This window comes from Sinohyriopsis cumingii, chromosome 6 (genome assembly GCF_028554795.1).
Source record: "Sinohyriopsis cumingii isolate HCF-2022 chromosome 6, ASM2855479v2, whole genome shotgun sequence".
NCBI classification, from domain to species: domain Eukaryota; kingdom Metazoa; phylum Mollusca; class Bivalvia; order Unionida; family Unionidae; genus Sinohyriopsis; species Sinohyriopsis cumingii.
This window is the reverse complement of record NC_142966.1, coordinates 89655437-89678143: the sequence shown is the minus strand read 5'-3', so window position 1 is coordinate 89678143 and position 22707 is coordinate 89655437. Positions and strand designations below refer to the sequence as shown.

Below are 22707 nucleotides of genomic sequence, written 5' to 3'. Positions count from 1 at the left end.
CATTTGATTCTTTCAGTACTATGCAAACACTATATCAAGATCAATACCAATCAGCATTGGGACATTGGATGACTGTAGAGCTCAATCCCTAAATGAAGTAACATGTTTAAGCATTCTTGATACTTATGCAAATTATGCAGATCTAAGAAGATAATTATCAAACTACTGAGAGAAGTAAAGACTGTATTCCCCTGTCCAATAGATTTTAAAAAACAGAAATTAGCTGCATTTTATTTATTTAATGTCTCTGTGTTTGTGATTATGTGTGTATACATATGCGTGTTAGTGTGTTGAAGATATTTGACAAACTTAAAGACTGACCATTTCTGGAAGGGGGTGGATGGATGGATGTTTTATTTGGCAAAATAATTTTCATCTGCTAACTTCTACTTTTATGTGCATTAGAGCTTATTGATGGCAAGATGTCAACAGATGTGGGTTCAAAATTCACTGGAGGTCTGCCCCAGCAGAGAGAACAACCTCTGGGCTGTAAAGTGTGGGCCTACATGGAATCCACTTCTCCCAAGAAACCCCAGCATTTTGAGGACTTTCTAATGGGGGTTTGTGATACTGGAGATGTCTCAAAGGGTTTTCTAGAGTAAGTATGGCAAATCAAAACCTTACCTTTATACTGATGGTGAAATCAGTCAAAGTGATCTGTTACAACACTAAAAATGGAATCAGTGACCTTTCATATGGCAGCCCCTTCAGCAGTGAATGGTCACCTCATAAGTTGTTGGTCTCTTTTTAGGAGATCTAAATGGCAAAATATACTACTTTTATCATGGATTGTACTACTTTATTATAAATGCAAGGTGTAAATGATAAAAGGAACTACTTTGTATTACTTTATAGTGCAAGGTATAAATGGTAAAAATGTACTACTTTGCAGTATGAGATCTAAATCGTAATAAATATATATATGTTCAACAATCGTTCTTGTATACAATATTGATGTCATTGGTCAGTGGAGATGAAATTCAGTTCAAAGTACACAACATTTAACCAGATGGGTACTTAATCATCTTTGGCATTTGGGTTTATGATTAGTTTTATCATTACATAAGTGATGGATTCTGACCACAGTGATGAGGCTGTAGAATTTACTGACAGGGTGTTGGATCACCTAACAAAAGATGTTAATGTCAATAGCAATTTCGTTCCACTTGTCAACAAATATTTGCTTCAAAGTGGTGTTAAAAAACCCTCATAAAATTGTGTTAAAAGCCAAATAGATATTAACTATTGGAATCACCCATTTCTACCAATACCAACTCACGGTCAACTTGGAATCATTGCACATGCACGTGAAAATATCTGGTCATTGACTGCAGCACCAGATGGGACAAAACACTGGAATTGTTTTATAAGTCATTTGAATATACCAACGAATATGTTATACCAGTATTGGCTCAACTCAGACAAATAAGATCTTGGCTGTTATTCAACGGACGCACTTGTCCATGTAACAGTTATCGGATAACAATGAGACCAATTGTTTCAGACATCGTTTAATGGTGTAATCGGTATGGTTGTAAATGAAAAGGGTGCTTAAAGACCACCAGACTGCACAATCACTGGAGACTTAAGTATTCCTCAGGCAGAGATTATGTATATCTTTAATTATATGAAAGTTGTACCAGTAAAAAGGGTAATTTGTTAGAAGTGGGTGTGCATGCTTTGCCTGTACATGATCCATCTGGACATGATCTACCTGTTGAGTATTTATACATATTGATTAATAGAAGAACTATGATGGGCCCACAGTGTCAGTGATGTGAAAAAATGACTGAAGTGGCACAACAGCTGCAAGATGAAATCACCAAGACAACCACATTGATCATAAAATATGTGTGTTTGGTTGAAATGCTATTTGTTGGCTTGCAGAGGCAACAACTGTTGGTCTTGGTGTAACTGGAATCACAGAACTGTCGAAGGTCAAGGTCTCTTTAACTGAAAGAAGAAAAATGGTTTCCAGAAAATAAAATTAGTTTTATGCATGCCTGGACCAACCTTGCATTTGGGATAAAGGAGAAGCCTATTGTAGGGAAATTGTTTCTGCATATAAGGAGTTCATGATCGTGGTGAGTCTGATAAAAAAATAATGGTTTTAGCACAGCAACTTTAGTTCAATAACGTCTTGACCAAAGGCCCAGGCTATCAAAACTGTATGGTCACCCATAATAAGAACATTTTTCTACATATACTGGGACCAAACTCTGTGACTAGCTTGCACCTGGGGTAAGGGAAAGCCTATTGAAGGAAAATTATTTCTGAACATCATGAGGTCATGGCAAGTCTTAATAAGAAAATAATGGTTTTAGCACAGTAACTTTATTCAAAAATGCTTTGACCAGAGGCCTGGGTTATTGAAACTTAATGTCATTAATCTCCAGAGTCAACCATGCACTACTAATTCCCACACAAAGGACTATTAAACATGGGGTGGGTATATAACATGCTGTTCATGGCGCTTTTGTGCCTTAAATCACGTTTCAGTGTATTCTCTGATATTTTTGTGTTTTAGCATAGATGCTGTTTAAGTTTGTTACATAGTCGGAATTTATTGCTTCTTTTGCAATGAATATTTTATTTGCAAGATTAGATTGTCCACTTAAAATTTCTAATAGTCTTCTCTGTTTAAACCATAAAAATTAAAGACAATGTCAAAGAAACAAATATAAGCTAATAGTCATTAACTTGTACCTGAATGAGAAAATTTCAAGTTGAATGTTTCCATTTGGATTTTAATTAGTTCTGTCCTATCCATCTGTATTTCTATATATCCATCTGTCTCAAGAGGCATGCTATCAAGACTGCCCACAGCATAATTTTGTATGCATGACCTGATTGGATTTAGGTTTTCAGGCCATTATAAATGTCTACACACTTTTACACTTTTGGGCTTTTTTTTGTACAAAAGCTTGCTAGCACAGTTAAACAAAAACCACTTTAAGTAGAGAAATACAACTTAGCAGGTGTGTTTGTATTCAAATATAGATGATGTGATTAGATTTAAAGATGTTACATAAGTTTTTATTTTATTTCACATTTTTGCACTTTTCAGGTTTAAATTCATTTGATTAAACCTTCATTAGCTTAAGTAAACAAAAATCACCAGTGGAAGATTAATTAAATTTGGTAATTGGGATAAAAAAACAACACAAATGCCAAAAATTCTGTTCAACTAGTTTTGCATTTATGCTTCTTCAGGCATGAAATGTTTTCAAAGAAATCAGATGACGTCTTTTATTTTAAAATAACAATTACGTCATTATGTAACGTTACAAATGATATGCATCGTCATAACAATTTTATATAAACGAAAAGTTTAATCCATCTGTTTGGTTCAGATTTTTAGATGACATATTTATGACCAGGAACCATTCAACTGAAGAACTGAAAAATGTATTGATTGCCTAAATAATTTTCACCCGACGATTAAATTTACTTATACTGCATCTAGTACGCATGTTTCATTTTTAGATGTAAATGTAATTAAAAAAATATTGATAACACTATTGCTACAAATATTCATATCAAGGAAACTAATATCCACCAATATGTGGAATATTCTTCATGAAATCCCATGTCATGTAAAAACGGTATACCATATAGCCAGGCCAAAAGATACCGATGCAGTATTTCAGATGATTGTCAATTATAAAATTCGCTGAATAAATTACAAACATATTTTCTAAATAGAAATTATCCTGCACATATAATTGATTCTACGCTGAACAAAGCCAATAATCTTACTTAACATGAGATTTTAAACACAGCAGAATATAAAATAGAGAAAAATATAATTCCTTTCACAATAAAATGTACCTGGTAATCCTTCATTACCTAATACAGGTCGTATAATTAATAAATATTATAATCTCCTAAATTTATCAAATAAAACCAGCATAAAATCACTTTACAAAAATAAACCAATTCTCGCTTATAGAAGACCCAAGAATTTGCAAGATTTTCTAATTAGAACTAAACAGACAGAAAATAAAAAAAGACAATTTTCGTGATCTAAATGTAACAGACACATGTGCTTTCAATGTGCAATCATAAGAGAAAGTACTTCTTTCAGAGGGGCCCCAAGTGGCCGAATGGTCTAAAGTGCTCTTTGTTACAGATCACTGCCATCTCACCTCTGTCTGCGTGGGTTCAAGTCTAGGATTCGGCCAATGTGGGTATGTGAGAAGGCTTGCCAGTAGCTTCTCATGGGTCGGTGGTTCTTCCCAGGGTTTTTCCTCCACCAATAATACTGGCTGCCATGCATAGCCTATTGTGTGCTGAAAAATGGTATTAAACCCCACAACAACAACAATAACTTCTTTCAGTAGTGCTAATACAAAAGAGGTATTTTCTCTACGTGATAACACTAACTGCGTATCAACTGATGTGATTTATCTGATAACCTGTAAAAAATGTAGCATGCAATATGTTGGACAAACACTTAAACAAGTTTCTAAGAGAATGAATAATCATTGCTTTCATATAAAAAATTAAAGAGATCCTCCGTTTTCCTCGAATATTTCAACACACATTAACACCAATAATCACTCTCTACTTGATTTTTCTTTTAGGCCAGTAGATATTGTGCATGGTGACATGAATAGACTCATAAAAAAATCTTAATGGATTCATAAGTTAGATACTTTGTATCCTAATGGCCTTAATGCAAATGCACTATATAAATTTTTTTATTAAAAATTAAGAATATTATATATCCTTTGTAACAATATAATTATATATATTATATTTGTCTTTTTTTTATTCTATTCAATTTGGTAGGCATACTTGTAGTTATATGTAGATGAACTGATCAGATTATCAGGCATTGTAAAAAAAAAAATTTTAATATACTTTTACAGTTGCATTGAGACTGATTTGACAAAAACTGTTAACACAGTTAAGTGAAAACCACTTGAGCAGTGAATGGTGATTCATATATCCATCTAGACAACTAAATTTTTTTTGCTGAACTGGTAAACTTTCGTGTGACTTTTTACATAAATTGACACAAATTTTAATTTGGACTTGGGTTTGCCTGTATTATGTTGGGTCCCAGGTAGCTGAATGGTCTAAAGCACTCACCTTGACCAATTTCTGCCATCTAACCTCTGTCCATGCCAGTTCCAGTTTCAAGCTTAATGGCCAATGTGCATATGTGAGAAAGCTTGCTAATAGCTTCCCATGGGTCAGTGGTTCTTACTGGGATTTTCCTGGGTTCTTGAACTTCACAACTTATACTGGTTGCCAAGTACAGTTTATTGTTTGATGAAAAATGGCTTTAAACCCAAACAGTAACAGCAACAACATGTATCCTCAATGCTGGGCTAATAAGTCAGTATTTGAATTGTTTAACTGCCATGGCTTGAGGTTGGAAAATAAAATTGGATAGGCATATTTGGCCTGATACAATTTTTAGGCCATTGCAGCAATTTTCCATTTTTTAAAAAAAACAAAATTGAACTTTTTCACTTAAACAGTTTTACTTAAAGCAATGTTAGCTTGATTAAGCAGAAACCACTTGAATGCATTTAAAAATGACAAAGATTTTGTGTTAGAAGGGACATGTTTTTGTTTGTTGTTGTTTACCTAACCAAATCAGAATTCACAGATGTGGTAAGTAATATATTATTGAAGACAAAAATATATCAAAGCCTACACTAGCTTTTTATTCCTTTTCCTTTATTATTATTTCAGTGCCTTTAGTCTAGTGTGTTTCACAGATAATGGTGACAGCTCCACAAATGAAAAGGCTGAGATGCAGATTGTACAACATATCCTCAACCTAGCTATACTTGACCCCACTGAAAATGACTCTATCACAACGGAACTACCGATTTCTGCTGAAGACTTTCATCTGGTAGCAAAATAGACATTTCTCTGCATAAATGTTGCATACATGAAACTATATCTTTGTGCAAAGCATGTTTTTTTCCCTAATTTCTTTTTCTAAAGGCAAGTGATTTCTTTCAATAACCTGTCGATTTGATCCTTAAACGGGATCTATGATGATAGTAAATGACATCCAGATGTTCAAAAGTAGCCATAATGTAAGCACGAAATAGGCAGGCATTTTTGCCATCAATTGCATATTAAGGCAAACCAAGGTAATGTTTGAGTTCAAACCTTTTCAATGTATTCTCTTTCTAAAATGCCTTTGAAATCCAATATCGTCTATCCTCACTCAGACCATTCAGTTAAAAGTACTGGATTTATGCAGAGATGCCAGCCATTCCAGATTATATTGACAACATTCTTCAAAATCAAGATTTATGGCATAGTTTTAGCTCTACAGGCTGTAGACCGAAAGATCTTATAAGATGGTCTGTTGTCTGTCATCCATAACCATCATCTGTTGATTGTTATCCACCCATCCATTAGCACACATTTGCGGTCTCTTACTCCTCCTAAACTACTTAGATGATTGTCATGAAACGTTACATGTACATTCATACCAAGGTCTAACATGGTTCCATTTGAAAATGAGCCAGCTCAGACATCCATTATGGTTGCCACAGCAACCATCATGAAAATATTTAGATCCTTCTGAGTGGATGGTCATATCAAATGTGGTTGTATGGCCACCATGGCAACCATCTTGAAAATCTTCTTATGGCTTCTCTTGAATAGAAAATCATATCAACATGGGATTTTAACCAGAAGATGTCTTATGATGTCTAGCTGGTCCTAAATGAAAATGCTTCCTTTTGGCATCTTGAAAATTATTATTGCTATTCCTCCAGAGTGGATGGTCATATCAGCTTAGCATTTTCAATGAACAACGTTTTACGTTGTCTAGTTGGTCCTAAATGAAAATGGTGCTGATCTGGTTTTCAATATGGCCAACATAGTCATCATCTTGAAAATCTTGCTATTGCTACTAATCTCCTTAGCAGGAAATTATATTGCCTTGGGATTTTCACCAAAAAAATTTCATGAGACGTCTAGTATGTACTCTCGTAAATGAAAATGGTTCTGACTGGATATCCAGTATGACCACCACAGTGACCATCTGGAAAATCTTGTGATTGTTATTAGACTTAAATGGTCATAACATGTGGTTTTCACTAAATGTTTTATTTTGATGTCAAGTTGGTTATAAATGAAACTAGTGCTGATTTGATGTTCTTTATAGCCATTCCAACAGCCATGTTCAAATTTTTTTTATTGTTACTCCTCAACAGAAGGTTATATCAACACCGGATTTTCACCGGAAGAAGATTTTTTATGGTGTCTGGTTTGACTTTAATAAACTTATACCGATGTGATATCCATTGTGGCCACCACAGTAATTATCTTCAGAATCTTGTTACTACTCCTTCTAGATGGTAAGTCATGTCAACATTGGGTTTTTCACCAGAAGACTTATGATCTTTAGTTAGTGCTAATGAAAATATTGCCAATCTGACCATGGCCATCATGCAGCCATCTTGAAAATATTGTTATTGCTTCTCCTTCTTAATGGAAAGTTGTATCGACATGGGGTTTTCACAGGAAGACTCATGATATCTATTTGGTCTTGAATGAAAATATTGCCAATCTGACCTCAAGTATGGCTGATGCATTGAACATATTAAAAATCATCACTTGTCTAATTCTTCTGAATTTATGGCATACTTGTGATTCAGTAGGATTTGGGCCAAAAATTCCATTTTAAAGGTTGTCTACCATACCTATTGTTTTATAGTTGAAATCTACCACTTTTTTAAAAGTTTAAAGAATGTTTAAAATTATATTTTAAAAATCCACAGTAGTTTGACAGTTTCTATGAACACATTAGAGAAACCAACCAGAACCTGTTTACTGGGACTAGAAATATTTCCATTAGTACATTTACCTGTTTGATGATGCGTAATTGTCAAATAACAGAAGACATGTGTATGCAACAAACTGTTAATTGATTACCCTATTGTTGGAATTTGGGGAGTTTAAATACAGAATGGGATATTTTTAATAGATTTTACAAGTAGTACAATAAGAAAAGGTAGTCATGATTTCTTCTGTTCCTTTGATGAAAATCGGCCAAACTTTGTCGGAGGGGAGATAAGATGAGAGACAAACAATAATAAATGATTTCAGCAGACACGCTAGAGTAAGTATTTTGAATTTTTGTCATGTTTATTTGTTATTGTGTTGTTCAAGACATTTTAAGAGGAATATTTAAGGATTGCTCTTATATAGTTTGTTTAATTTATGGCAAAATGCCGAAACTATTCCTTTCTTCCAAAGCTAAAGAAACCACTGACTTAGGAATATTACAAGTTGAAGAGTGCTTGAATATGAGAATTTAGGCATGTGCAAGCTAGTAGTAAAGGTCCTTAGTTTGCATTATCTTTTTCAAAGGTAAATATATTTTGTATTACAAAAAGAGTTTGAAGTTTTCATGCACATAATTTAAGTTTAATTCCCAGATAACATATATCAGTTAACAGTATAGTACAAGATAATTAATTTGTTGGTAAATTGTTTATAAAAAGCATAAATATACAGTAGATATTGACTGTACATATTTCAAGTCTAAATCAGTCTTTCCTTTTTATATTTACGGTGGTGAAACCTGCAAGCAGATTTTTGGATCTGAGCCATGAAGAGAAAGAAGCCCTTAAGAATGATACTCTGGAATACATATCAAGACCAAGTCAATAACTTCCTCCATGCGGTGAACATAATGTGTAGGAGTATTGGAGAGCAGTCAGCAACTTTAGAAACCCAACAACAGGAAAACTAAAGAAAGAATGTTTTTTCAGGCTGAGCATACTTGTCCATTCATCACAAACATTCTAATACTGATACATAGAGGACATTCTCTATTCTTAGCACAAAATACAAAGTGATACAGTGAGAAATTGGACGCAAAACTATTGAGAGCCTGTTAAGTGTGAAGCTTAATAATCACAGTGAATATCATCATTGGTCACCAGAGATTGGTCTTGTGAGGGGGAAAAAGTGCCATTGGATGTTATTAAAAAATTCTTTGCAGTGAGTTGTAAGATAAAACTCTTCCTTTTTCTTTAATTGAAAATATATTGTGTTATGTATACATTTAATTTGCATTGTTTATTAGTTTTTTTTAAAAATCTATTTTAATTCATTATATGCTATTGTAGTGTAACATTGTACATTGGACTTAACCATGTCAAAATCAAGTTTATTTTCTACCTGACCTGAATTATTGATTTTTTTAATGCTATAAACAACTAATACATAGCTAAAATATTCTGTATGTGTAATGATTTAATATCAGGATCATTATTAATAGAAGTAAATATGTTTATTTGGGTCTGGGTCTAGGTTATTGGAATTCCTCATACAATTTACCTGGCGTGCCTGACATTGTCCAGATTATATATTATAATTTTAGTAAAAGACTTTCTAATAATAACTAACATGTTATTTTGTAAACATTAAGAACTTTCTAGCAGGTTATTTTCCATAATGAAATTGTTATTTTGTTTTTTGTTAGAAATGTTGATTTGACCTAAGGTCAAGTAGAGGACTATATAATCTTGTCACTGGAAAAATTATTCATTCACGGTTAAGATCTAGCAGAACCAATTTGTATTATCGCTGTGTCCAAATGTTCATTTAGACTGGAACTTATTTCTTCAAATTGTTCAAGTGAATTTCCTCTAGAAAAATATAGAGTGCTCATTAAATAATAATATTCTTGGACAGAGACATTCACGGGGATTTAATAGTGAATTCAAACCTGAAATGATATTGCTGTGTTTCAGTAAAAGACTGTACAACAACACAATAAATGCTGTCACAGGCACATCAACACCTTTATAATTTGGATTTTCACTGAAGTTTATTCAGAACTTTAAATTATTTTGACTTGTATCTGTAATTTTAGGGTTATTTTTGGATTTAATTTGCTATAGCATTAGTTATTTTTTTTTTTGTTGTATTCATTGGAAATAAGTTATTTGTTGAATTTTGCAAAGTTTGTTGCTTGTCACTCTTTTCTGTTACATGTTTAAGAGCATAGACTTGTAACAACAGACTCATATTAAATAATTATTATTGTAATATTTCCATCAAGATCTGAATCAAAGTTATATTCAAAACTCGCTGTTTTATTATACTACATAGAAAATATATTTTATGGCAAAAGAATACACTTGTTTTGTTTTTAGTCCCCTTGAAAAATGTAAAATTTATGCTGATAAAAAATCTACTGCTTTAGAAGTAAAATTTGTAAATCTACTGGTATGAAATTCTGGTTCAGACACATGTATGAAATGGTCATATCAATATGCAGTTTTAAAAGGCTTCTAATGGCCTCTATGAAAATGGTTCCGATTTTATACCCAATATGGCTGCCACAGTGGCCAATTTGACAATCTTATCTATTAGATACATCATATATGGTTTCAATATTAAGCAGTTCAAAGAGGATATGCTCTTAATTTGAATTCCTGGACATTCTTTTTGAATAGTTTATCACCATGCGCTTTGAAGGACTGATGTTAACAAAAGTTTATTGTGTGGACGCTGGTAGGGAAAAAAAGAACTTAATAACCACTATCATGAATTGATACATAGAATATAGTTTCACAATGTTTATGGTTATTGTATTGGACTAAAGTGTTGAAGGAATAAAGAGTTCTGAAATGGAACAAATGAATATGGGTATGATTAGACCCATAGGAAAATGTACAATTTACCCATTCTCGACAAGGTGCTGAAATTAACAAATATTGATGCTTGAGTTCTTGTTAGAATTGTTCATAAGTTGGCAACAATATTAATTTGTATTAATCTCTATTACATTGGTCCTAATCATGTTCCCCCAACAAACCAATTGTTGGAGAAAAAAATGTTAAATTTATAGGACTGGCTATAGTCCTGACAAGGTAAATTTAGATTCACAATTCAAGATTTGTAATTGGTAATTTAGGCCACTGGCCCATAATACAATAATATAAACAAAAAAGAATATCTCACCTGAAGCACACATATACATATTGTGTTTATATTAAATATTTTTATTTGTTTTTTAAAAATAAACTAACTCTCTGAATAACAAAAGCATTTTGTGTTGACACAAAGGTTTGTTTAAATACTTTTCTCTTAAATCTTGATTAAGTTTGACATTTGTAAAATGCATCATATCTATCTGCTATGAATGCCAAATTACTGAGGTAACAAAATGTATTGAGATGATAAGAAGTACTAATACCATCATGTCTACCAGTCACTATAATAAGTTTATGACTAGAACATCTGAATCTCGAAAGGGTTCTGCTGGCATAAATTGGTAAACCTACATTCTGATGACTTTATCTTGATAGTTTTGACTAATTCAATCCTTCACTCTTTAGCAGAATGCTGTTACAGATACACTAAACATTTCCAATATCTTGCAATATCCTAACAAAGCTAAAACCATATCTAAATTATAAATGTCTCGTGTGTGATGCTCATGTAACATATCTGTTAGCATTATATAGCATCTGCTGGGTATCTGCTCGGTATCTTATTTAACATTTAATATTTAACACCTAGAGTAATATGTAACACACAATCATAGTCTGTCACATTCTCCAAGGGCAAAAAAGTTATTCACATTACGTGAGATGCGCATATATATATATATATATATATATATATATATATATATATATATATATATATATATATATATATTGTTTGCAGAAATGGCTTTGAGCACTTGCAATACATTCTGATATGTGTGGCACCAAATTTCAGAACCATAACATGATGTAGGTTTTACCATAGTATTAAATATTATAAATGCATCTACAGAACTAAAGTACCTAAATTTGTTTTAGAAATAGCCAAAACAGCATAATTTGTGTGTAAACACAAGACCCATATGTACTGTACCAATTTGTTCCCCATTTAAAAACCATATTTCATAGATCTCTAATGACCCTCCATTATGAAACACAACTATTTTTGTCTTCAAGTTTACCATTTCACTGATTATTACAAAAGCATTCAGTTATGTGCATCTGTTGTAGCAATGTTATTGACATACAAGCACAATTAGCTACATCATTAGCAAATAGCAAATAAGAGTGCTGAAAGATCAGGGACATTTTCTGAAATTAAAATTTTCACTTTATGCACAACAAAACAATACTGAATTGTACAAGAAATGATTTAATACACGCATTGTAAGAAATATAGGATACATGAGTATATGCATTCGTCTCTTTTTCTTACTCACTCTATCCCTTTCTCTCAAACATGCCACTATTCATTATTACCAATATTCTACAACATCAAACTCATAACTAAAATAACATCAATACTTAATTTCAATAATTTAAAACTATTTGGCTCTCTCTGGGGGGACTACTTGTGGGCTAGAATCTGAATGTCAAAGACTGATTCCCAATCAGTGCTAGACTGATCCCAACATTACAGTGTATTCTGGGCTGATCGCAGCTCAAGTAGTTTTGGTGCTAGGCTGATGCCAGCTCAGTGTAAATGACTAATTCCCAAGCGGTGCTAGGCTGATCCCAGCATTACAATGTATTCTGGGCTGATCCCAGCTCAAGTAGAATTGGTACTAGGCTGAATCCCAGCTCAAGTGAAATCTGTGCTAGGCTATTCCCAGCATTCGAGTATAATCTGGGCTAATCCCAGCTCAAGGATAATCTATGCTAGGCTGATCCCAGCATTATTGTATATTCTGGGCTAATCCCAGCTCAATGATAATTGGTGCTTGGCTGATCTCAGCATTAAAGTGTAATCTGGGCTGATCTCAGTTTCCATGGACTGTGCTAGGCTGATCCCTGCTCAAGTAGTGTATTCTGGGTTAATTAAGCAGAATTGGTGCTAGGCTGATTCTAGCTCAAGTAAAATGTGTGTTAGGCTGATCTCAGCATTAAAGTGTAATCTGGGCTGATCCCAGCTCAAGGATAATTGGTGTTAGGCTGATCCCAGCATTAAAGTAATCTGGGTTGATCCCAGCTTCCAAGGACTGTACTAGGCTGATCCCAGCTCAAGTAGTGTATTCTGGGCTAATCCCAGCTCAAGTAGATTTGGTGCTAGGCTGATCCCAGCTCAAGTAAAATCTGTGCTAGGTTGATCCCAGCATTCAAGTATATTCTTGGCTGATCCCATCTTCAAGTAAATCTATGCTAGGCTGATCTTAGCATTAAAGTGTAATCTGGTCTGATCCCAGCTTCTGTAGACTGTGCTAGGATGATCCAAGCTCAAGTAAAATCTGTGCTAGGCTGATCCCAGCATTCAAATGTATTCTGGGCTGATCCCAGCTTAAGTAGACTAGGCTGATCCCAGCATGCTAATGTACCCATCTTAACTAAATCTATGCTAGGTTGATCCCTGCATAAGAGTGCATTCTGGGTTGATCCCAGATTCGTGGAATAGAGCTAGGCTGATCCCAGCATGAAGAAAATATTCTTATATTTTTCCTATTTAAAACTGTAAAGGAAATTACACTGGACAACAAATTTTTACAAAAGTCACGTTACTGAAATAAAATTAGTCAATTCTTATCAATTTTTATGTGCTGAACACGAATATGACAGTCAAATTGCAAAATTGGCTCTAGTTTTTTTGTAATCTGCAAGAAATTAATGTTTACATAACGAAATGCATTCCAATAGTAAAAGGTCAACTGTAATAGCCTACCTATAAAAAATCAAGTCATTGACTACATTTTAGATTTCTTCGCCTGTCTCTTGTACAGCTGTTCGGGAGCATCTCTGAGGAGTGTCCAGCAGTAGTCAGCCAGCATTGTAGTGGACCATTTTCCCTGGTATCTTTGTTCCATTGTTGCGATATCTTGATGAAAACGTTCGCCGTGTTCATCACTAACAATACCACAGTTGCTAGGAAAGAAATCCAAATGGGAATGAAGGAAGTGAATCTTTAGAGACATATTGCAGCCAAGTTTCTCATACTTCATCAACATGTCTTCTACTAGTTCCTTATAGTTTTCTGCCCTAACATTTCCGAGGAAGTTTGTAGAAACTAGGCGAAAAGCATTCCATGCTTGTTTCGCGTCACCTTCCAGCAAGTTGTTGAACCGGTCATCTTTGAAAAGCTCTCGAATCTGAGGACCCACAAAAACTCCCTCTTTAATCTTTGCTTCGCTGAGTCGAGGGAATTTTTCATGCAGGTATCGGAATGCTGGCAAAGTCCGGTCAATGGCTTTCACGAAGTTCTTCATCAAACCTAGTTTGATGTGAAGGGGTGGTAGCAAGATTTTCTGAGCCTCAACCAGAGCTGGGTGTTGGATATTCTTCTCTCCAATGGCTACATTCTGCCTGTGAGTCCATTCCTTCCTCATGTAGTGCATTTCCCTTGCTCGGCTATCCCACTCGCATAAGAAACACATGTATTTTGTATATCCTTGCTGCAGTCCCATTAAAAGGGCAACTACCTTCAAATCACCACAGAGGTGCCAGCTGTACTTGTTATACTCAATGGAATTCAGTAGCTGCCTTAAGTTATCGTATGTCTCTTTCATGTGGACAGCATACGCTACTGGAATAGATGGAAGAATGTTTCCATTGTGCAAAAGCACAGCCTTGAGACTCAGTTTCGAAGAGTCCACAAATAGTCTCCATTCTTGTGGGTCATGAGTGATTTTTAAAGCATTCATGAGGCCCTCAATATCGGAACAGAATATCAGATTACTTTCCTTTCTGAAGAAAGGCTCCAATTGCTGGTGGCGCTTTCGATATGCAGTAATTGTGACATCTTCTTCTAGAAGATTCCATTGTTGGAGTCTTGATCCTAGCAATTCTGCCTTGTTCTTTGATAAGTCCAAATCACGAATCAGGTCATTTAGTTCTTCCTGTGTTATTCTGTGTGGGGTCGATGATGCACCACAGTGAAAATCTGGATCACTGCATGCTGATGGACCAGGAGAAGAACAGGTCGACTCACCTTTGTCTTCGTCAGATGAATCAAGAGAATATTCTGCTGGAGGTTCTGGAATAGGAAGTCCCTCACCATGTGGAACTGGTCTCAATGCAGACGGAATGTTTGGGTAGACTATTCTCGACTTCTTTCGCTTCGTTATTCCGCCGGAAAGAGGAGGAACCAAGCAGAAGTAACAGTCATTTAGGTGGTTGCTTGGCTCTCTCCACACCATTGGGACTGCAAACGGCACTGATGACCTTTTGCAATTCAACCACTGTGAAAGCTGTGTTGTACATGTAGCACAGCATATATGCGGAGCCCAAGGCTTGTCTTGGTCACCAACCTTGCATCCGAAGTAAAGATGATATGCCTTCTTCACTTGAGAATTGATACTTTTCTTCTGGTTGGCAAATGTCACTTCCCCACAAATATAGCAAAAATTGTCCGCGGTATTAACACACTTTCGAGGCATTACTGTTCTTTATTGTACGTAAATGGATAAAATAATAAGTTTTATGTAACAGTAGCTTGAACTGTCTCGCACAACGTCTAAAATATTTTAAATGCTGAACCTATCTGATTGGGCTTTATATAGTACACTGCTTACGTCAGCTTCAGCAGCCGCCTGGCATTAGTATAATAGGCCTACACATGTATAGTACACTGCTGACGTCAACTTACTTCAGCAGCCGCATGGCATTAGTATTGCATTGCATCAGAAAATGATGCAATCAACTGTGGATGATGTGAGCATGATGGTATTATGCAATGTTACATCATTATTCCGGATGTTGCTGCAGTCCTACTGGAGAAATTTACACAGTGAAACATAGAAAATGAGGTATATGAATATCTTCAAAACGAGAGCCAATACAAATTTTTCACGGTTATATTCGTGTTCGGCACACCAAAATACTACAGATTAGGGCCTTTTCAAGTCAGTAATGATTTCACTGTTGACCAGTGTTATTTAATGGACGTGACCTTTACATTATTAGTATAGCTTATGAGTATCCAATTGGGGAAAAAATTTCCTATCCCGTGGTGGCCCCATACGCATGAACATTATAAGGGCACAACACACAATGTATTCATTAATGTTTGGGCAACGTTACGTAAGATTATCTAATTTTGCTGGCTCTTTAAATTTTGCTGCCAATGCCAACCAATAGGAATAGTTCTACTCATGCCTCAGAAGATCTTTAATTTGTAGATTATGCTATGTCAAACTTTAAAACATCCACTGTGGTACAAAGCAAATTCAATAACACACTTATGCACTCATCAATATCTTTATTATTCAATGCACATAAATCTGAATGTATCAGAAGAGCCTTTCACTAAAATTTTACAAAAACGGTTTCTTAAGCTCATCTTTTAGCATATATAGTAACTGTCAAGAAAAAGTACTCTCAATATAATCATTGTTTTATTGTCCTATGAAAGATTTTCTGGAAAACGTAAGGTGCACTTTAAGGGAAATGTGTGCTATTGACGCTTTTGTCAACATGAAGTACGTTATAAACTGGTAAAGTCCTGCGCTTAGGAAACATCCATGTAGTCTACAATGATTATACTTAAATAGCCATGCATGTAAAATTGCCATCAGGATTGTCATGCAACCTGCTATTTAAAGCATGTATTCCAATCATACAGCAAAATTTGTATAAATGATTTCCCGAAATTGATATATCTCACAATCTTAGCTCTGTCTTTATAGTAGAAATGATCAATTTTATACATTACTAAAAACTCATTCTAAGTTATCATCAGGGATGAACTCTAAGAAAACCTTAAGTCTTGCAATAAAATTGCCTGCCCAAATCAATAGCACATCTGGAAAAAGTGATCTTACTCTTCCTAAGTATGATTCAAACAACTTAAAACTATCTTTCTCTTCAGCTTTCAGTAACTTGTATTTAACAAAAACAGAGACATCAACGCTGTTTCTACCCCTAACAGAACGCTTTCTTCTTATACTGGCAAAATATATTCATTCAAACGTTATCAAATTCATTCTTACTACAGCATTCACCCATGTTTCACATAAACCCAAAATGTTGAATTTAGAACAGTACTGAAGAAAACTACATCACTGTTTTCATTAACAAAGATCTTGATTGTTCCATGAAAAAATATCTTAAGTTAAATATGTTTGATGCATCAAAGGTTTCCTTGTCAGACTTGTATAGGCCTCGGCTAGCGTCCTAAGAATTTTTGTCCCTCTCACAGTCCATTAGCTCACTCCTGGTAAATTTAGAATGCATATGTTACTGGATAAATCCATGTACACCTTCTATAAGTCTCTATTTTGGGACTTTAGAATTTAAATAATATAAAAAGTTCTAGTGAAAATGAAAGTGAAAGTTGCACTGTGAATAGTTTCCCGTAAATACATTTGTTTTAAGGATCCCCCATAAATTTTAACCTTGGTAATGACAGTAATAGCTTTATGCATGACATTGAATACCTTGTAAGCTTTATTTTGTTTAACAAATATCTTGTTTGTGGGTTATACTTTATTTTCATAATTCCTGGGTCTTGATCCCATGGCTTCTATAATTTACAGGTATTATTAGACTTTTAGACTTGCATTGCAAACAATTATGTTTGTTATTGTAACCCATATGTAATTCTTTTCATTATTGTATCACTCCATGCAAGTTTCATTCAGTTTAATCCTATTGCAGTTGTTGAACTATGCTAAGAGACTACAACCTGATATGACCAAGGAGGCAGCATCTCTGATTAAAGGTTACTATGTTACCATCAGAAAGACCAGGTCGGAATTTTTCTCCTCATCTGTCCCTGTCTCAGCACAACAAGTTATGTAAGTAGAGAGTATTCAGATCTGACATTTTTCTATCGTCCATGCATATTTCCATTTCTCTGACAACTCATTCCTGATGACAAGTCCATTTCCCTTCTTTACATATTTTGGTACATTTTAATGATGAGATCTTTTTGCAATCATATGCTCACTCCAACATTTCAAGAATAAATAAGGCATGCCCGTTGGCCTTATCAAAGAAGAATCACTTTAAAAGAATACAAAATATATGTCCCGAACTGTATTGACTGTAGAACTGATTTTCAAAAATATATAAGGCAGGTTGCTAGCCATATCACAGGAGAACTACTTTTCAGATATACAACAATTAGGCCTCAAAGGCTAATTACAGGAGAACCACTGTTCAAGAATACTTATGGCAGTCCCCAAGGCTGTATCACAAAAGAAACGATTTTCAAGATTACATAAGCCATTTCTCTCAGGCTTATCAGTAAGAAATACTTTATAAAGTGATGACATGTATATAATGTTATGTTTGTCCATATATGTGTCTGCCCATTTCTACTTAGGTACATTTATACGCAATTGCCATGTTTTTGGTCCTGCTTGGTAACTTTGAGAAAACCAAATTGATATAGATTTAATTTGTTGCACTGATTAAATTCAATGAGTGGGCAAAGATGCAAACTTTTAACTCAGATTTGTGTAATGGAGGACAACTCTGTTCACTTAAAATTGTTATATTTACTCTAAGATTGGTCCTTAGAAAAGAACTTAATTACCATTGAGAGATTCATAATTTATGTTCATTGTTGACATAAAGAAAGTTCAGACATTTATTTTTGTGCTAGAAGATATTATGATCTTATTTGAAAGTGTAATTTTGTAAAGTAAAGTTATATTAACTGATTAATATGGTTATTTTCAAATGAAGATGATTTTAAACATTATATTTTCACTAATGACAAAATTTTTTTTTATACTCTCTCTATTCAGCAACTTGCTTCTATTAATAAGAATTGTATGAATGTGATATAGCCTAAAAGAATATTCTTTATTTTTAACCATATTTTACCTTCACATTGATGAAATTAATCAATGAAGTTATGCTATATCAATCGCATGTACCATAGGAATCAGTAAAGCAATTTACGTAACATGAGAGATTGTTAATAAGGAGAGGTAAATTTGAATTTGTTACCATTAACTCCAAACAAGTATAATAAAATACTGTACTATTGTAGATTGTCAATGGCTTACAGTCATGCCAAATTGGCTCTCAGATCAAACGTTCTGATGGAGGATGCTTTGATGGCAATCAGATTGTATGAGGAAATCTTATCAGGAAGATTTGGTAAGTCTAAACATGTTTCTAAAGCTACTAAGCTGGTAGGAATGCATTTTAAAATTAGTGCATAGTCATCTCCTAAAACATACAATAACATTTACCGTGATGAATTTTTATCATCATAATCAACCTGATAGCTAAGACATACAACACATGTGAATCATTGAATATATGTACACCACTCTCTCGATAACTCGTGCCCCGATGTATTGCGAACCCGCTTATAATGCAGGATGAGGCATGGATCCCATTTTTTACACCAGAAAATAACCCAAACATTGATCCCAGTATTTGTTGAACTTGAAGAAAATCGCGATCAAAATTGGTAGCGGAAACTCTGATGTATCGCTTGTTTTATCGTTGAAAACTGAAGATAGGACCTGGAAATTTTAATCAGCACTGTAATAGTTCATGCGATTTTTTTACATTTTCTTTCCAAACGACATTCCTAGTACAACGCAATTAACGATATGCAAAGAAATTTTTATTGATGAAAATGTCACTCACACCGAGTTGAGGAAGTACTTTAGCAAATAAATACAAATTAACTAATTTTGTTATCAATTGAAATTTGTGTTCTAGTTCTATCTTTTAGTTCCTTTTAAGTGTAATCATCATAAATGAAGTGTCCTCATGTAATTAAATGTGAAATGCATAAATCTACCATAACAGCTATGTCTTCGAGTGTTTCTCTGGCAACCTAATTAAGTACCAACCGTGTTTTAAAAACTGACTTCTGGAAGTATCTGTTGTATTGTTGCACTGAATTAAAAGCTGGTCTCCTTTCTACTATCATGTTAATTATGTCTTTTGAATCAAATAAAGGAGGTGGAATAAAAGAAAAGTTAAAAGCCACAAAAGTCCTACAGTTTGAAAATCTAGTGGCCCCAGTCGTATATCAGGTGATCTCATTTAATTTGATCAATCAAACATTTATAAATGTTATTTTGTATGTAACATAAACTACCTTAAAGTAACCGACTCTTTCATAACTGTGATAAAAAATAACAAGGCAGCCAAGCGAAATGAATACTTTGTAAAATAAAGAGCTTGATTTCACAGATACGGACCACTGTGGGCAAGCGTGTTTCAGAGAATTCTTGAACTGGCACTTAGAGATATCCTCAAGGATGATAAGAAGTTTTATTATTAATTCCAATAAAATCATGACATCAGTATTGTACTAATTGAGCAATACAAAAATTTAGTTTAAACTTAGATGATTGTCTCACAAAATAAATGTTGCGTGTTTTTTAAAAAAAAAAGGAATCTTGTTTAGTGGTGTATCAACATTTAGTCTAGTTCCCTGCTGTGTGGACTCACTATTTGGCAAGATAATATTAAACACCACTATGGGAACCAGACTCATCAAGAAAACAAAAAGCAGTGACGTAATACAGATTTTTTTTGCGTACACGTGAAACCAGTAGGAATGATCTTTCATATGTTGGACATTTTGAAAATAAATGTTATTTAAACAGAATAACGAACAACTTCATTAGAAAAGTGCATTATTAAAAATTATTATCGACATAATTGTAAAATGAGGACTCAGTCAATAAACAGCCCAATTCTCTAACGCCGCTCCCCCCCCCAATTTTCTCGATGTCAAACTATTTTTGTCAATTTTTGGAAGTCCCTTGGTAACTCACACCTCACTTATAGTGCGGTCTATGTTTGTGGACCCTGTTGGGCACGAGTTATCGAGGGAAAGGTTTATTTGCATCATAGGTTCTAGCCAGCATATTAGACATCTACTACTATTCCAATTAAATTTAATCATGTGGTTTTTAAATACAACCGTAACTGATTATTTTTCAACAAGCAAAATTAGTGTAAATACATGTATTTATCTTTTGAATACATTCCTCGATCACATTAACATTAGGAATAAAAGCCTGCTACCTCCCAAATTCAGTACTACTAAAAGATGCAAATTCATCTTTTTTGTCTATATCAAACACATTTTTAAGCTTCACCTTTGTGCACAACTTCATATAGAATAAGTCTTTCATTCATCCAAGTATTTGTGTGTGAAATTCAAGCCATCCATTCATAATTACATTTGGGCCCCCCTCATCTATAAATCAGAAGGATGATTTTTTTTTCAATGACTGTCACATCAACGAATTTGGGGGAAACAAATGCAGATATGTTGCAGTTGCAGTTGGATATGCCATTCTTTCACCAACATAGATCAGGATAGCAATTCCTGATTTCATGCCAAATGTTGTCATCTTTAGCAGATAATTTGGACATAATCGGGGATTGTTTCCCCAATTTTAAGCAGCCCAAATGATTTAAGTCCTCCTGCAAGTCTGAGCTTAGCATTTGGACCTGCAAGACCAGGTGCATGGGGTAATTTATTTTGGATCCAGTGGATCTTGCATGTAGTACCTCCCTGACCAACCAACTCAGCTGTCTCAACCTGTACTCGATTATACAATTTTTAGTGATAGATCTGACCATTTAGCCAGACATGGCTTAGTTTATTTATGAGGATGGGAGAATGATCTGTCCATATACCATATTTACTGTATATATTGGGACACAGTATTTGTTGGGAAACCATAAATTAATTTTAAAAGTAATTTTTTTGTGCACTGTATGTTCTGGGACACACGGTTTTTTTCAAGTCTTAACTTGTGGGACACCTTTTAAATCATTCAAAAATTACATGTCAGAAAATGTAATCCAACTGAAATTTTATTTAAAAAAATATAAAACTGTACTTGAGATAAAACTCTTTAATCCACTGCAGCAACATCTCATCAACACAACCCTTCTCCTGCACACGTACGCTCCATTCTTTCGGTACATGAATATTTTTTTAGCTTTCTCATACCATGAAAAATTGTTAGAGGCAACACATCACCTGAAGTGGAAACTGCAAGGACAAAAGTCAGATTTTTTCACATCGGCAAAAAAGCAACAATCTCCTTGGTTCTGTTCACAGCTGTTCCCTATTAAAGACCCGAGTTACCTTAATGAATTAATTTTTCCACTGAAATTCAAGATGGAGAGGTCTATCTACTCTCTACTGAAAGGGACGAGTATGCAATCAGTCTTAATATTTCAGATGCCTAATTTCATATCCCTATTCAGCCAACATCACAAACGTTTCTTCAGTTTGCCTCCCATGACAGATTTTAAAAATGTTGAGTCCTTTCCTTAAGAAAAAAATTTGAGCCCATGGATCTTCACCAAAATTATGGATTGCATCATCACCTGATTCAACATCCTCTACAGCAATGGTGGCATATCTGGATAGTCTCCTTGTAAAACACATGGGCAGAAGCAATCTTCTGTACCTTTTAAAACATCTCAATTTTCTAGTCAACTGGTAAAAATCTGATCTTCACCAACCATAGTGTTTTGACTCGCCCAGGAAGATTATGGCCAAACCAAATCTTATCAAACAACCAAGGTCGCAGGTGTTTCACCTATGATATCTTCTCCTTCACACTTGGCTCTTGTTAGGACAGCCTTGCAAGAGAAATAATTCAGACCTTCAATTGTGGAGAGAATCTTGAGAGCAAGAAGAATGTGGCATGTTTGCAGGGGACTAGTGTACAGTCAGTACCATCGTCCCTTTGAGAGCCTAGATCCCTCAAATACATGTGTGTGTGTGTGTGTGTGTGTGTGTGTGTGTGTGTCTATATATATATATATATATATATATATA

At 34.4% G+C, this 22707-nt stretch overlaps 1 protein-coding gene across 1 annotated transcript in view; it reads left to right on the top strand.

Moving 5' to 3' along the window:
* The window catches only part of LOC149797412 (minichromosome maintenance domain-containing protein 2-like), a 144396-nt gene that overhangs the window by 100071 nt on the left and 21618 nt on the right, over positions 1 to 22707 (top strand). The window contains exons 16-19 of the mRNA XM_089962202.1: positions 406 to 598; positions 5710 to 5872; positions 17574 to 17713; positions 18919 to 19028. Coding sequence (XP_089818328.1) covers positions 406 to 598; positions 5710 to 5872; positions 17574 to 17713; positions 18919 to 19028 — 606 coding nt within the window. The remainder of the gene's footprint in view (positions 1 to 405; positions 599 to 5709; positions 5873 to 17573; positions 17714 to 18918; positions 19029 to 22707) is intronic.